The sequence below is a fragment of the Amblyomma americanum genome, chromosome 3 (genome assembly GCF_052857255.1).
Source record: "Amblyomma americanum isolate KBUSLIRL-KWMA chromosome 3, ASM5285725v1, whole genome shotgun sequence".
NCBI lineage: Eukaryota > Metazoa > Arthropoda > Arachnida > Ixodida > Ixodidae > Amblyomma > Amblyomma americanum.
This window is the reverse complement of record NC_135499.1, coordinates 219910325-219927560: the sequence shown is the minus strand read 5'-3', so window position 1 is coordinate 219927560 and position 17236 is coordinate 219910325. Positions and strand designations below refer to the sequence as shown.

The 17236-nt window shown below is 51.4% G+C and overlaps 1 protein-coding gene across 4 annotated transcripts in view; it reads left to right on the top strand.

The window, feature by feature from the left end:
• Positions 1 to 17236, top strand: part of LOC144126119 (AT-rich interactive domain-containing protein 3C-like) — a 270128-nt gene that overhangs the window by 175503 nt on the left and 77389 nt on the right. For all 4 annotated transcript variants that reach the window (XM_077660077.1, XM_077660079.1, XM_077660080.1 and 1 more), the window contains one exon: positions 7199 to 7271. In XM_077660077.1, coding sequence (XP_077516203.1) covers positions 7199 to 7271 — 73 coding nt within the window. The remainder of the gene's footprint in view (positions 1 to 7198; positions 7272 to 17236) is intronic.

Sequence of the window (17236 nt, the reverse complement as noted above, 5' to 3'; positions counted from 1 at the left end):
AGCCGCCGAGAAGGCGAGGATGGGGCGTAGCATCCCCCGCTTACGGCTACCGCTACGGCAGTCGGCTCTATTTATACGCGACGGGCAAGAACGGGAGGAAGAGGGAGGGAGGACAGAAAACGCAAGAAGAAAACGCCCGCCACGAAATTGTGCGTTTCCAGGGGGGGGGGGGAGGGGGGGGGGACCCCTCTGCGTAACCTCGGCTTCCCGGCTCGTGTCCGTTATGCGGGAGGCCTGGGCGCTCACCTCTTGCTTTCCCTTTTCTAATATTTCTTCTTTTTCCTTACTCTCTCTCTTTCCACCTTTCCCCTCACTGTGCTGCTGGAGCTTTTGTTTGTTTGTTGCCGTAAGATGCCATCCTTCCACCCTCCACGGGGTTTTTTTTTTTTTTGGTGGCCATTTTAAGCTGGGCAAGAAAGAATAGGATAACTTTGTTTCTTTTTTTTTCTCTCTCTCTCTCTGGTGCGCCTGCGTGTGCTGCATCCTGCGCGCACCTCTGACGAAGGCAACGACAGCAGGGGCACCCTTATGAGCGCGCGTGCCTTGCTGAAGGGGGAAAAGGGTGCACGAAGGGGAGAGAGTCATAGGAAGGGCCGGGGATGAGAGAACGCACGTCAAACAGTATTTTATTGAGGCGCACGAGGCCTGACGGAAGGCAGGGCGTAGGCTGCGGCGACGCCAAGGGAAGAAGTGACAGAGAAAGAAAGTGTGCAGGTGAGGACAAACAAAATAGCGCGTTGGCGGAGGGGATAAGAAGATCGGGGTAACGACAGACAAGGCAGCCAGGATAAGCGCCTCCATGCTACTAAAATAGCGGGACGTCGTCGACAGGGCTTGATAGAGTTTCTACCCCTGCGGAGGAGAGATAGGACGCAAGAAGAAAAGATGGGGCCTGTTGAGGGTGAGAAGGCGCTTCTGCAATCTTGGCTTGCCTTCGACACTTCTTTTCTCATCTTAAACTCTGTGCGGCTCGCTGTTGGCCACACTGCTAACGGGTATGCCCATGGGCACGCGCTTATGTGGGCATGCGTGGCGCATGTGCGCAATTTCGCAAGCCTTGCGCGTTTTCGACACGGTTGAACTCGTCTTTCTGTCCTGCGGTAACAAAGACGATGTCCTGCTTGCAGTGAGGAAAAAAAAAATGGGAGGGAACAGGGGCGGAGGTCAGTGTACAGCACCCGGCCCTGGAGGACTGATCTGGTGCCATTTGGCGTACCAGCGTGTAACTTCAGCGTTAGCACGACGTTCTGAAGCAACGGTTGATGAACGAAGAGGTTGGGGCGTCCTATTTGTTTACACGACTGCTTCCGCTTGACGCTGGTAGCAAACGTAAGAAGCACTGCCTGTTCGTGGCTCTGCTTTGCTGGCCACGGGCAATGGCAGCAAGATGCGGACACTGGGCCGTTATAGTACAGCTGGTCTTTTTGTTCTTATTATAACGCGCCGCACCGGCTAGTCGATTCCGCCCTTTACAGTGGCATGCTGGTGCTTGAGCCATTAGATACATTTAGCAAAGCGCGTACCGTGCCCTCCACTGCGCACGCGCCGATTGGTCCCGACGTAGCGCCATCTGGCGCCCTCATGGCGATCTGCGCATGCGCAGTGGCGTGGCGCGGTAATCGGTAGCGGCAGCGGTTCGCGCTATGCTAAAAGTATCTATTGACGACACGCGAACCTGAACAGAATCGTCTCATCAAACCGGCCCGGAAACGTAACGTGAGCCGTCATTGTTGAACTATACAATGTCCTGCTGTGGTCGATGCATGAGGCTGTTGTCAAACGTCGGAATACATGATTCAACATGTTGGGCGCATGCTTGACACGCCACAAGAGCCTCCTAAAATTGTAGTCTTCAGCCCCTAGCTACATTAATTCAAGTAACAGGAGCAAAGTGTTTCAAGGCATCGCAGCAGATTTTAGTCTCGTCGTGTTGGTCAGCTGCGGTTTCTAGGGCGAGGGATGTTGTAAACCTGGAAGGTTGCAAACCTTCCAGATTCCCTTTGCCTCCTGGCTTTCGTGCCCAAACGTAAGCGAGGCTGGGAGCAGTCGGCCGGTCGCTCCCGGGCCGCTGCCGCGCCGGGCTGTGGGAAGCGCGCGTGCTGCGAAAGCTGATGCGAGTCGCGGCGGCGCGGAGCGCATGTGGGTCTATTGGGCTCGACTTTTTTTCTCCGGAGATTCGTCCGATTCCGCAGCCTTGGCCGATCCTTCTCGGCGAGTAGGCGTCACAGATCCACCGCAGAGGAAGGAGCAAACGCTCCGATATGCAAACGTGGCAAATGCTCGTGGGCCAACGCGGTGCCGACATTGTTGCATGCGACGCCGCTCCGCGCGCCATGTCTGTGGGCGTCGATCAAGGCCAGAGCGCGAAGCGTCCGGTGTGAGCCGTCTGCTGGCATTCGCGTAAAAGGAAAAAGGAACGCTGCGTTCGTTAGCACACAAGTTCGCTTGTGCGCGAGTATGAGAAGGCACGTGGTTTTCGCTCATTGAAAAAGGATGCGCCAAGGTTCGTCCGGCGTGTTGCTCGCTGCTCATTAGCATGTCCGACGCCATTCAATGGCGGCCGTGGGTGGCGATCGGTCGTGTGGGCTCACATTCGCGGGGACTGCGCGCTCTGTACCGAGTCGGGGGGACGCTTACGTTTGCGCGGAAATTAACCAGCAGTATTTCGGGCTCTCCAGTGTGACGGTGGCATGCGACCGGTTTCTCGAACCTGCCAGCGTAGCTGTTCTCCGCTGCTGGAAATACGCTGACTTTTTGCTCTTTGTGGGGGTGTTCAGCGTTGTAGTTTTGGTATTGGGGTATATCTGAACGACACCGGTTCGTATTAAGCCTGCACGTTGCATGCAGAGCCTTGAGTTAGGCCTGAACTTCGCATTTATTCACTCAAGAGCATTCAGCAGCTGCTCTCGACCTGCGGCGTCTGTGAGTTGGCTCCTCCATGAAACTGTGGCATCGCGGGCGCTTCCGTGCGCAGTTTCTGCATTAAAGTAGTTGGAGCAGGCAATGTTACCGCAATTCACTATAGTGTAAAGCGGTTAAAGATGGCACGTTAGTATCCCGTATAATTTAGTTCAGTGAAAGCGGAATATTTCTTCATCATGCCTCTTGGTAATATTGTGACGAAGTTGACAGTGGCCCGAGACGGAGCGGAGCGCTCGCGCTAGACCAGCGGCCATTAAACCATCTCATTGCCATCAGTCACCTCGTCTCACACTTCGGCTGGCCGTCACGCAAGAATATGAACGAGGTCGTTTTTCGCTGAGTGGTCCAGGGAACTGAAATTCGCTACCGCGGGCTACTCCCTCCTTTATCCCTTCCTTTACGGCGCGGTTCAGGTGTCCAAAGATATATGAGACAGATACTGCGCCATTTCCTTTCCCCAAAAAAACCAATTATTATTATTATTATTATTATTATTATTATTATTATTATTATTATTATTATTATTATTATTATTATTATTATTCCCTGGCGGCTCAGTCGACGGGTGGGAGGCGTTTTGTCTGCATCTTTCCTTTCATTCAGAAGCTGACAAGTCAGAGCAGCTGTTTGAGAGCACAGAATGCGGCAAGCAATCGTAAGCTCTCTTGTTACTTGCATGCTCCTTTCCACAATGATACGGGGCATGTGCGAAAGCATTTTGATATATGTATTTGCTAAGCTTCAGTCACATTTTCCTCCTGACTACCGGAAAACACCCAGAGGAAAAATAGTTTATAGCAGGTCATATTCGTCTTCTCTTACACGCGATTCATTCATTCAGCGATACAGTATCATTAGCCATTTCAAACTCGCATACTATAAGAACTGCGCGAATTGCAGTACGTGCTCTGCCACGGTCACAGTGACGTCGTCATTTTATTGCTCTGTCGATTCGTGCGGCGGTGCTGGTGAACATTTACGAATATTGGCCTTAACGTTAGTATTTCTTGCTCCGTTCTCTTCTCTACTTGTCCACGCAGTTGCTGGTACAGCACCAGCGCGGCCGTTCGCTAAGCAGGTGTCCGCCTCTCGCTGTGAGCAACAAGCAGCTGCCGACCGCGGTGATGTCGGCGGTGATGTCGGCTCTCCTCGGGAGCGTCTCCTCCTCCGTTCTCGGCGGCGCCCTCTTTCCGTACGCCGATTGTCCCCATTTCGGTTCTTCTCTTTTTCCGCCCCTCGCTTTCACCTCTGCCCCGGTGTAGCGGAGCAGGGCGGGGAAGCCGCGTTTCGCGCAGCCTCGCCGCGCCCCCGCCCCGCGCGCCCTATCGAGCGCGATCGTGTTCGCGCCGAGGATGAGAGGTGTTAGCGAACGCGATTGCGCCGTTATATCGGGGCACCCCCGTTCCTTTCCCGTTTCTTCCGCCTGGAATTTCCGTTCAGACGCGCATGCTAACCCACGGTGATAGCCGGCCTTCAGTGACGGTAACACGGTATTGCTAAAGGCGCCTACTGAGGTGTGCACTGTGCAGGTCGCGCAGGGGAGTACTGAGCGCTCCCTTTATGTCGTAGTTACACGTTTAGACTGCTACCAAATTAAGCTTTCCAGTGCATGAAATGCTTTATATGCGGGCACATTTCGACTGTCCCGGGTATGCGGTCAACTGCTGTCCGTCTGGGCAGGTGCACCTGTGCAAAGGTAAATGTACGCCAGCTGTGCACCTGCGCGGACGCCGAACATCATCAAACGGGCCAACGTTCCGTGCACACCTAGCGCTGTAATACATATAGGCTCAAGTAGCACCCGACCTCATTTAACGTGTCTCTTGACTAGAGTAATAGAAGGGCACCCTTGTATTTACAAGCATAGATGATAGTCCCTCGCAGAATACATGTACCTCTATGGGGAAGGTCCATAGTATCAAGGATTAACCTGCACGCTTTGTCATTTTTTTCCATGTTCCGAAAATTTCTTTGTTCGCTTCCAGGTGCAATCAAGTGCCACCTTACGAAGTAGTTGTTTTAAGCCTATTCCAGTTTATGGCTCCCTAACTGAACATGCCAGGGACGTCGAAGCGTTGCTTGTCAGTGCACGTGATTCGCTAAGGCGGTATCACGAAGGCGTGTCGGCGTTCACCGTTGAACTTCTCACGACAGTTTGACTCATTTTTAACGCTGATCTTGGCCGAAGTCGTGGCTACTCGCGGCACCGACGACGCCCATTGCCGGTGCCACCCGTAATGCTGCGCTCAGAGCGTCGACTTCGTGGATGTTCTCCGGGTCAGGCACAGTGCGCGCTTCCCTGTCCCCATCGCTAGATACGGCGCACGTTTTTCGCAGAGTTCCCGCGGGCCGTATATCAAAGGCGCGATGATTGCGAGCATGTGGCGCGCATACGTGAGCGGCGCACGCGCGCGCGGCAGCCAGCCCTGTGACGTCACGACGACGGCGCTGCACTCCGGGCCGCCGTACATGCACGTCTCCCCCTCATTCGGAGGTTGCGCGCGCGTCACGCGTCGCATGCCGTTATTCCGGCACGTTTACGGCCTGATGGAAAAGAACCCCGCTTAGCCCCGGCCGGCAGCCCGATGGGCCCTCAGCCGGCTGCTGCTCATTCGGGGTTGTCGCGCCTCGGCGGCAGCCTTCCCATCTACATGGCTGCAGCAGCAGCGCTCCGCCGCCGGCGTTATCCAAAATTAACCCGCTATAAATCACGCCGAGTTGGCGAGACACATCCCCACGCCGAACGTCAGTGTACTTAGAGCAGCCGTGGAGGTGTGATTCGCGGATTTATTTTTAAAGCTGCTCGCGTGACAGATCTCGACGAGCGCGAATGTCTCCTCGGAGAAGAGCACCACCTCCTCCTCCTCCTGTTTTGCCACCTCTCCCCTTCTGGGCCCCGCGGCTCGTTTCTTGCGCCGCCGCGTGTATTCGTCGCTCTCGAGTGAAACTGGCCGACCTCCCCCACCACGCTTGTTTCTCTTTTGTCTCCGCGATGTCTTCTCGCGCCGGTGTGTGACTCCATCGCCCCCTTCTTCTCGGCCATTTTTCTGGCTGCCTCGCCCAACCCCTCCCGGCCAGCACCGCTGAACGCGCGTGCCATGGCTGGGTTGAGATGCCTTGCCGCGTTATTACTACCCTTTTCTTTTTCTCGTCTTCTTTCCCCTCTCTCGCGAGGCCGCTTTGATGAACCCTTGTGTGTCTTTCGTCGTTGCGTGGCTGCTGCGCATCTCGCCCTCCTCTCCCCCTCACCGTCCTCCTCTCAACGGCTGCATCCTCTGCCATGCGGGCCGTTCGGTGGGAAGGGGCCTTTGATCTGGACCCGGAGGCGTGCTATCTTTGTCGACCTGTAAGCACACCGATGCTGTGTCACAGGCCGTTTCGTGGTCGAACTTTCTCACTCGCCGCCCTCTCTCACCCAGCCTGTCATTTCAGCGCTCGTTGCAACAATTTCAGTGCTCAAAATCTGTATCGCCGCTGATGTTGCCAGGCGTCAAGACTCCGCGGAATACTATTTATTTCTTTTTGGTGTTTTACAGCGAGCTCTGCGTGGAACTAGTGCTTGAAATAGCGGAGCCTCTCAAACCTCCCCATGGTGTACGGATAGGATAAATCGAATATGCACGGGCTACGCTGGGATTTGCTGGATGCTACCTACACAAGCAGCAAAAACTTGAATGATTGGAACGCGAAATAGAGTAGCGCGCAGGCACAGCGCCAGTACAATGTCAGTACAATGGTCCAGTACAATGCTACTTTCAGCAGTTTAAGTCCCGAATTTCGCAGACGCAAGTAAGGGATGAAATCATACATTTCTCGGCAGCCTGCAACAAATAATCCACAGACACTGCTCAATTGAATGTATATGCATGTAGGACATAAATCTGGAAAAGAGTAGGGGGACATGGTTGCAGTGTGTAGGCTGCAGTGAAAAGTAACGCATGATTTTTGCAGACATGTATTCGAGTCTGGTCGAGGACGTGCGTCTGTCCTCTTCGACAGTGAAAAGCACGTCTTTTTGGAGGCACAGTCCCCGCGAATTATCTTAACACGATCCAGAGTTATACTGATCATTCGATTATCCAGAACGCAGACACATCCATTTTAATTACGAACTGATCACTTTGGCGTTCTATTTTCGTCATTCCTTCCTGGAATCCCGAGGCCCCGATAGCCGATTATTAGTGGTTCGCCGCAGGCGTTGGGTCCTTTCTGACCGCCTGTGTGTGTGTGTGTGGCTGTACGACTAACGGGTGCATTTTTTTCCTTCTTCTTGCAGTTGTACGAGTTGAGTGAAGACCCCAAAAGGAAAGAGTTCCTGGACGACCTCTTCAGCTTTATGCAGAAACGAGGTAATTTTCTCGGTGTCCAAATTGCGCTCGATCGCTCTCGCGGTGCATGCGCGCGCAGTAATTACCCCTTCTCGAGAGCGGGGGCCACGCACTACGTGTTACCGACACCGAAATTGGAGCGGGCGCCCAAAGTTGCGCAGCACGCATCCCCTCGAGTAGCATGGCAATTCATGCGTGGCTCACATGGCACGACGTCAAGCGTTGAAACTTGGCGCTGCACGCAGTGCACAGACGTTTGTGTCTTAGGCCATTCAATTTGTTGCTGGCAAAGCGCACGTGCGAGTGTGTACTTGAATCTTGACCGCTTTTTACGAAAGCTTACCCAAACGTAGTTTGAGGTTCAACTGGCCTAGTTCCATCCTCGGCGACTAAAACAAAGCTGCCAAATAAAGTGCTGTCTCTGTCTCTCTCTACCCATACGTTTACCATCCTTCGAAAGGAATGGCTTGGTTATTTACCCTACGCCTCGAGAATTCGCAGGTTTGTCTTGTTGATGCTTTGTAGTATAAGCCCGCATTTTGCAAGTAAGTGCATCGTTTCTTTTTCCTCAGTGCGGCCGACTTCGATTACGTATATTGCGCTCACTAGTCCAATTTTCTCGGACATCACTTTTAATTGTGAACCAACTGTGGAATATTGTATGATACTGTTATGAATATATTGATTGGAATGGTCTAACCTTCTGACCAGTAGCGAAATCTTCCTTTTAGTTTGTCCTGAGCTAGCACCGAGTAATTACTGCCGTAGAAAACTAAGGGGCGCATTTATATTGATGTATTGATCGTTATGGTTAAACCTTACAATAAACAACCGCGCGTTGAAAAAACTGCGCTTGTCCAGAATTTGTGGGTACAAATATGAGCTGCAATGCGCCCGGAGTGAACCAAATGAAGTTGTCATTTTATATTGCATCAAAACGCCTTTTACGCATGCCACAAATCGTGTCAAAACATTCAACGCACTCTGTTCTTTTTATCAGCCGTTAAGCGCACAACTTTCGAGCGCCACTGGGCTCTCACAGTTTCGGGAACTGAGCTCTTACTACATCCTGTGCGTTGCAGCTCATACTGAGCGCGATTGTACGTGCAACTGTAGATTCGCGCAATTGCAACTGGCAAGTTGCGTTCCTGTCAACCTCGCGCTGGTGTATTGTACCCGTTCACTGGGTATACTTATAGAGGGTATAGTTATATGGAATACTTATTAGTAGAGCTGAGTTGAGCGGAAATTTATTGCGTGAATCCCTGTCCAAAGCATCCGCGCTTTCACAAGCCACCGAATGCGCTTTTCGTCGCTCTATCTTCTGGTCTTTACCCAACGGGCGGCAGAGGCTAGCGGAGTCCTGGACTGAGGGCAACCGACCACTGACCACAGATGGACAAGATCGACGGAGACGATTCCGGGGATAACACCCAGGTGGAAGACCTCTAAAGACGCCACCAAGTCGGCAAAAGTCAAGAATACTCGGGTTGGATAACATTTTGCTTCCTTTCTACCCAACTCTAGCCTGAGACGCAACGGGGGACTTCAGATGCGCCAACCCGACTTGGATGGAACTGTGGGCGAAAAAAAAAAAAAGCAGAAAGGAACAACCGGAGTTGTCGCCTTTTTACGGCGTGCTGAAGTGACAGAAATAGCAGTAACGTCTCCACCCGCCACTGTTCGAGGGGCGCATTCCCAGACCCGCATACCGAAGAACCGACTTGCATAGCCAGACGCGGCAAATTGCTATCGGCGAAGAAGTGAACACGCAGCCAGTGCTTGTTGTTCGATAAAAGGGTCACGTGACAGGAGAGGCGATGTCATGTTCTACTACGACAGCTAGACATGCTGCACATACTATAGCGACGACGACGAGATGAGTGCGTAAAGGGAGACTCTCACAGACGCAGCTGCCGTTATGAGAAACAGGCGACTGGTGCAGTCGCGTCTTCTGTACGGCATTTTGGTCGGCAGGGCTTCTGTTCCGAATGACGGGCACTGCCTTCAGTTGGAACAGAGCGGAGCGACAGCTACAGAGTGGATTAGCAGCCAGGTCGCCCCCTGTCGAGACAGCACTAGACCGAGTGGGGCAACGGATAGCGGGCGTCGTTAGGCCCCTTCTTCCCGGGAGCCTCGTCGAAAGGGTGCGCAATCGACACCAGCTCTCGCGGCGACCTCTGCATTGGGATAAGTCGCCTGGCGACCGGCCAGCACACCGCGGTCTAAAGGGGTCTCCCCCGCCTTCTTCAATAGCTCCCGAGTTCCCGGGCCTCCAATAGAGACCTCAAGAGCGAAAGGGGGCGAGCTGCCAGTGGCGACAAAATAAATTTCTGTGTCCCTCCCGGAGGCCTCTCGCGCGCCTCGCAAGTAAAAAAGAAAAAGGCAAGCAGTAGCAGCAGCCAGGGAACGCACGGCCAAGGCGTCCCACGCGTATAGTGTACGCGTGTTTTGGAATTACCGCCGCCGGCCGAGCGGTATTGATTCGTGCGTGCGAAGGAACTTTGCGAATGCATGAACGCCGCGCGCGGGGCCACTCCCTTCGCTTTACTCGTATTCGGCGTGTTTATCGCGCGGAAGAGATTACTCTAATCTTCTCCTGACAGCCCGTATGTGCTGACGGCGACGCCACTTGGAAGGCGGCCAGCGCAGGCGGCAATTTGGAAGGCGAAGAAATAACGTACGCGCGGGATCCGTGCGAGAGAGTGTGCGTCGCTTTCTTAGAAGCACACGCTCGCTAGCGAAATGGAGTGGGCGTTGGTCGCCGACGTGTTACGCGCATATATGAGCTGACGATGAGCGGTGATCTCGCTGCGTTGGGCGCCCATATCGGGCCCGAGCTGCGCCGGAGTGGGATGCGACTACGTTGTGGTTCAGGCGTTTTATTTCGGATTTTGTATAGGTAGTACGGGGATGGTGTAGTTAGGGGGGGGGGGGGGGGGGGGTAGAGGCTGGCAGTGCTCCCTCAAAGAGAAACTTTCAAGAGAGCTCCTCCCCTCGCCTCCGGATACGTGCCTTGCTGAGCAGGAGCTATACTCTATCCCATAAATGATTTGCAGCTGTACCAAAGGTAGGGACCTACCTCCTCAGCCAGTCAGGAGTGAGCGCATTAAAATGTGTTCCTCCGCTCGCGCGTAGACTGGTATGGTCAGAAAGGAGTATTAATCGACGCTGTTTTCGTACTATAAGCGTAAGCACGCTTACATACCCTAAACGCAAACATTTTGAGGGACGTTACGCCTTTTGTCACGTTCGCACATTTAGTTCCGAGTATACAAGTATGCTGACCCGGATCATGAGAGGGAAATAACTAGAAGGATAAGAATGGGGTGGAGCGCATATGGCAGATTCAGATCATGAATAGCAGTTTACCAGTATCCCTCAAGAGAAAAGTGTACAACAGCTGTATCTTGCCGGCACTCACCTACGGGGCAGAAACTTGGAGGCTAACGAAAAAGGTTCAGCTTGAGTTAAGCACAACGCAGCGAGCCATGGAAAGAAATATGATAGGTGTAACGTTAAGACACCGGAAGCGGGCAGAGTGGGTGACGGAACAAACGCCGGTTAATGACAACTTAGTTGAAATCAAGAGGAAAAAATGGGCTTGGGCAGGACATGTAATGCGAAGGCAAGACAACCGCTGGTCTATAAAGGTAATTTTATTTCATTTATTCATTTATTTGTCCCTTAAAGGCCCGAAGGCATTACATTCCAAGAGAAGGCAACCGTAGCAGGGTGGCGGCAGAAGGTTAGGTGGGCGGTTGAGATTAAGAATTTCGCAGGCGTAGGGTAGGCGCAGCTGGCAAATGACAGGGTTAATTGGAGAGACATGGAAGAGGCCTTTGCCCTGCAGTGGGCGTAGTAGGGATGATGATGATGATGATGACCGTAGTTAATTCTTTTTCTCACTTAAATGTCTGGCTTCATAGGGCGTCAATTCTGTGGATGCGACGAAAACTCCTAAGCGCCTGTCTCCGCTTCCAAGACGAATAAATTTTTTCTTAAGGCGGGATTGCACGTGCGTCGTTTTCTCGTTCCGGGACACATTTAAAAGTTTGGTTAAGAGTCCTTTTAATTGGCGGTGCATGGAAATCGACGACCATGGTTTTTGTACACTCTCTTCTTTCGCTCCCTGTGTTCCCTAACCTAACCTAACCTTAGCACAATGTCGTAGGTGGTGTAGTAGTGAAATGCGAATACGGATCTCTTTCCTTTGTTAACCTAACTTAACCTAACCTAACCTTAGCACAATGACGTGGGTGGTGTAGTAGTGAAATGCGAATACGCATCTCTTTCCTTTGTTAACCTAACCTAACCTTAGCACAATGACGTAGGTGGTGTAGTAGTGAAATGCGAATACGCATCTCTTTCCTTTGTTAACCTAACCTAACCTAACCTTAGCACAATGACGTAGGTGGTGTAGTAGTGAAATGCGAATACGCATCTCTTTCCTTTGTTAACCTAACCTAACCTAACCTTAGCACAATGACGTAGGTGGTGTAGTAGTTAAATGCGAATAACGCATCTCTTTCCTTTGTTAACATAACTTGACCTAACCTAACCTTAGCACAATGACATAGGCGGTGTAGTAGTGAAATGCGAATAACGCATCTCTTTCCTTTGTTAACCTAACTTAACCTAACCTAACCTTAGCACAATGACGTAGGTGGTGTTGTAGTGAAATGCGAATAACGCATCTCTTTCCTTTGTTAACTTAACCTAACCTAACCTACCCTTAGCTCAATGTCGTAGGTGGTGTAGTAGTGAAATGCGAAGCGTTAACCAAGTACCCAGGAACGAAAGTTTTATTGAGGATGAACCGAGGCCCGAGTGGCAATGTAGTCACCGTCCGTGACATAATTATCAAACAAGTCAATTAACGCCAACGGGTGGATCTTGTTTTCGTAGCGCTTGAGGGCAGGGCTTCCATCGGTATATCGCAACATGCGGTGGTTGAAGGCGTCGCCCGCGGGGAACACGTACTACTGGGCTGGAGTATACGCTCAAAGATGGTGTAACGGTGATACTGTTCGGTTGGGTAGAGCAGTCATGAGCTTTGAGGTAGCTCCGCTACATTATACGCCTCTGCATACCTAGAGGCTCAACCTGCTCCAAACGTCGTCTGCAAGCGTTCATTGTCATCACCCTTTTCAGACAGCTATTCGATCAGGTTAGTTTGTTCACCGCAATTAAGCACACTGACAAGTGACAACTTGCACTTCAATTTTTGTCTGACCGTTCCCTAATTTAACTTCCGTTGTTTCTTTTAATCGCAATATTTCATTCTACAAGTACAGCCCAAAACACTACCATGTGTGTGTGAATTATTTCTATACCGAATGCTTTGGGTGACAAAAAGGGCAAGACAAACTATTGACCGCATAGGAATGTCACGTTATGTCGCCGGAAAAAAAAATGAAGAAAGTCATTCACGCGTAGCAAATATGCTCCGAAATAATTGAAAACTGCGTTCTGAAATGACACCGAGAAAATCTGCCAAATTCTCAAAAAAATAAACGCAAAATTCCAGCCTCTAGTTGTGAGCTATTAAATTCACGAGCTTATTCGTTTAAGTTGACGTGTCACCTGCCGTCACAACTATAACAACTGTATAAATGAGTGGGATGTTAACGTAGGTTTTGTGTTGTGTGGACCGATGCTGATTCACCAAGCTTTGCTATATTTTCAACAACTCGCAATTTTTAACAACTCTGGTTCACTTTCAAAAAATTATAGAGGAAGGCTCTTCTCATGTACAACCTTCGTCAAATATAAAGACCACAAGCGATCTGCTCCTAAGGCGTGTTGTTGGACTCTTGAAATATTTGTGCAAGTCCCAACTTTTGGAACGGTGAGGACGAGGGTTTCTCCCAGTTTCAAAAGATTTGAAGCGCTAGCAATGCATAACAAGCAACACATTAATGACCCAGAAACAAACCCCGTGGGCTCTGACCTTTTGACGTAAGGGCTGTACCTGAATGGAGGAGTTGCGACTGTTGCTACACTCTTGGGAGGCCTTGGTGCAGCTGCGTGATTCCTCTGCTCGGACTGTCTGTCTCCTTAGAACACCGACGACATCCCGTTCTTGTAGTCGTGACATCGTTTCTTATTGTACTTTCTACTATAAAATCCAAAGTGAACGCGTAGTGACGCTGTGATTTAGCAGTCAAAGCCAATCTCGGGGCCACGTCTGCCCTGTGCTGACCTCTGGCGGGAAGTGTTCGAAATTTCTTTAGAACGCTTAACGTCCGTCCTTTCTCTTCACGGACTAGTTACGAGCTGGTTGTAATTTTTCAGCGTTTAGGCTCACTCACTCTCCCTTCGTTTGGAACTCATTACTGGCTGTCGTGATGCTCCTGGCTCGATCCCGGCACCTGTGTTCTGGTGACTTAGTTTTGAATTGAATTGGCTGTTGGGGAAAGGAAATAGCGCGGTATCTCTCTCACTTATCGGCGGATACCTGAACCGCGTCGTAAGGGAAGGGATAAAGGAGGGAGTGAAAGAAGAAAGGAAGAAAGAGGTGCCGTAGTGGAGGACTCCGGAATAATTTCGACCACCTGGGGATCTTTAACGTGCACTGACATCGCGCAGCGCACGGGCGCCTTTGGCGAAATGCAAAGGCGCCCGTGTGCTGTGCGATGACAGTGCACGTTAAAGATCCCGCTGAATTCACATTTATCACGCTGATTAGCGTGTATTAGTACGGATGACAATGCGCTATTTGAATTCCCGCTCAGCGAGTGTCCTTTATGGCGGCTCAACTGGATGTTCACGAGGCGCAGGCTGTTGTGTGTATACTTGTTTGGCGACAAATTTCCTCTTTTGTCTTGTGCTGGCTGACCACGCTCGGTCCCCGCCCAAACGGAAGGCCTCGCAGCAGTCGTGCCAACTATGTCAAAGCCTGTTTGGTCTCTCTCTCGCGCGCGTGGTGTCGTGCCACCGCAAACGCGCTTGTACGTGCGCCATGACTCACGACGGTTTCGGCGCTCTGGCGCTTCGGGCTGTTTGCTTATGCGAGATAACAACGCGGGAATCCGCTCCGCCCCGGCCAACTCGCGCGCTAATCCGAATCTCCGTTGGAGTGGAACCGCCGCCGGTGCCGCCGCGCTCTCGGTCGGTCCACCGGCGGACAATTAACCCATAACCGACTGGCGTGAAGCGCATTTTAATCAGCCGTCCCCGAGCGCACACCAAAAGAGTCACGCGTTCGCTTTGTTTCCTCACGTCTTTATTGCGTCGCAATTCGCATTTCTTCGACCGCAGCTCCTCCTCCTCGCACAGCGTGTCCTGTGTGTGACCGCGGACAGCCCGTTTCCATCAGCTCCCCTCCTCCTCCCTCTCCACACCAGGAGGAGGGCCACAAAGGCCCAGCCACGCGGAAGTGAGCGGACGACGGTCCATTTCGTTTTGTCCTCTGCAAGTCCTCCCGTTCGCATTTGCCGAACACTTGGATGATGTGCAGTCGGGTCTCGGCTCCGCCCCTGCGGCCGCCGTCCAATTTGGAAACGCCCGGAATTAAGATGCGTGCAGATTGGCGCGCTCGTGAGAGTCCGAGCGAAGTCGACGCAGCTGGAATCGAAAACGAGGCGCCGAAGCGGTGCAGCGCCACCGCGGCCTCACGCGCTCTCTCACGGGCGCGAAGGGCACAAACAATGGCGGCAGCCACGTTAGGCTTAGTGCATTTTCTCTCTCTGTCGCTAAAGGTCTTAGTGCTATTGCTTGTCCCTTTATATATTCAGAGGTTGTGAACGTCCACTGACTGGCCGTTGTTGACTGACTGGTTGTTGGCCGTCCGCTTCACACCTCTTGATGTCGGTGTACTCAAAAGTACAACTCTTAGGGATGGGTACCTCAATGATCGCAGTCTTCGTTGTTTTCGATTCCAAAAGAACATTTTTTCCCACCTAAATAGTACATCCTTTGGCGCTCGGCTGCTGACGCGAAAGGCGCGGGCTCGATCCTGGCCGCAACGGTATTATTTCGATGGAGGCGAAATTCTAGAGACCCGCCGCGGTGGCTCAGTGGTTAGGGCGCTCGACTACTGATCCGGAGTTCCCGGGTTCGAACCCGACCGCGGCGGCTGCGTTTTTACTGAGGAAAAACGCTAAGGCGCCCGTGTGCTGTGCGATGTCAGTGCACGTTAAAGATCCCCAGGTGGTCGAAATTATTCCGGAGCCCTCCACTACGGCACCTCCTTTCTTCTTTCACTCCCTCCCTTGTCCCTTCCCTTACGGCGCGGTTCAGGTGTCCAACGATATATGAGACAGGTACTGCGCCATTTCCTTTCCCCCAGAACCAATTATTATTATTATTAAATTCTAGAGGCCCGTGTACTGTGAGATGTGAGTGCACGTTAAAGAACCCCAGGTGGTCGAAATTTCCGGAGCGCTTCACTACGGCGTCCCTCATAGCATGAGTCGCTTTGGGACGTTAAACCCCATTAAACCAAACTAAATAGTACACACAGGCCACATTTTGTTAGTTTTCCCAACAGAAAACATCTGCAGTTGGTTTTTCCCACGCATGCAAAAAACTCATTGCAGAGTGCCGCAATAATTAAAATTTGAAAATCAGAATTCCAGGATTTGTGAGATAAACACTCGAGGAATTGTGAATTACTGAGCTTTTCAAAGATGCAAATATTGCTACAAACTGAAAAAAAAAGTACTGGTGGCAAAATTTGTGCGCACTAAAATGGTTGACGACGTATTACCAAACTCACTGCTTTGTGAAATATTTTTATATTTTTAATGTCGTCGCGTTCATTTCACGCGTCCTTTAACATATTGTGCTCTTAACTGTGATTGTGCTAATTGCGGAGTGCACCAATAACAATCGACCATTAAGCTTTGGATTCAAATAAATTAAAGTTTTCCGACACGGTCACCCCCATTCACTCTTGGCAGTGGGTGTGCATAGCGTATATGCATAGCATCTTAAAGGAGTAAGTGTTAACGCAAACAAATATTTGCTTGCTCCTCTGCTTGGCTGAGCTGTTTTCAAAATATATTTGCCCGCCATATATGCCTAGGCAAAAGTGCGAGGACTGCGTCAAATAGATTCAGCTCACATCCTTGTCGTCTTGTGTTTTTTCATCCACGTTCCTGTTCGCGCTGCAGCTATACCCCGTTTCATACATCAGGGGCAAAGGTGAAAGGTATGGAAGTAGAGTCCGCATTAAAAAAAATACAAGATGGAGTGTTACTTCCCGCTTTTAAGCCACGAGAAAGCGACATCGTATCGCCAGCAATAAGAGCACGTGTAATCTAGTTCCTGACAACTGTGTCATGAATTTGCCTGCACCGCAAGAAACGCACTGCTTTTCTGATCGCTGATGTAAGCAGCGCAACAAGAGCTCTAGCTTTGACAGCGTTGCACCTGATGTATGAAACTGGAGTGTAGTTATATTAAATATACCTAGAGCGGCGTTGATCACACTGTCATTGTGATAGATCGTGAATGCCAGAGGCAGGAGGCAAAAAAAAAAAAACACACAGAAGCGGCGCAGTCGGACGCGGAATCGACTCCGGGGTCGCCAACATCGGCGATATAGTTACGGGCTACGGCTGAAGTGGGCGAGAGAGGTAAAGAGAGCGCGTCCTGTGATCTCGAGAGCTGATAGCGGAGCGGCGGTGATCCGGCGGGCTCCCTGGCCCATCGTATATATAGCAGAAGAGGCGCAGATACGGGCGCGAGATATGCATTCTACTTGCGTGTCTGCTTGCGCACTGGGCTTTCCTCCGCTATCGGTCGCCGCGAGCTGTGACAAACCCGGGCAAAACAATGCCGCCTGAAGAAAGGATGGACGAGAGAAAAAAAAATGGACCAACTGCGCTCTTCATGGACTCTCGAGCCTTTGTGTTCGCGAGGCCGTATATGCCGCTTCGCCAAAGTTCGCGTCAGAGCCCCCTCCCTCTCCTGTCCGCCTCTCCTGGGCTGCCCAATTCTTTCTTCCCTGTAGCGCTTCCTCGATAATTTTGAACGCT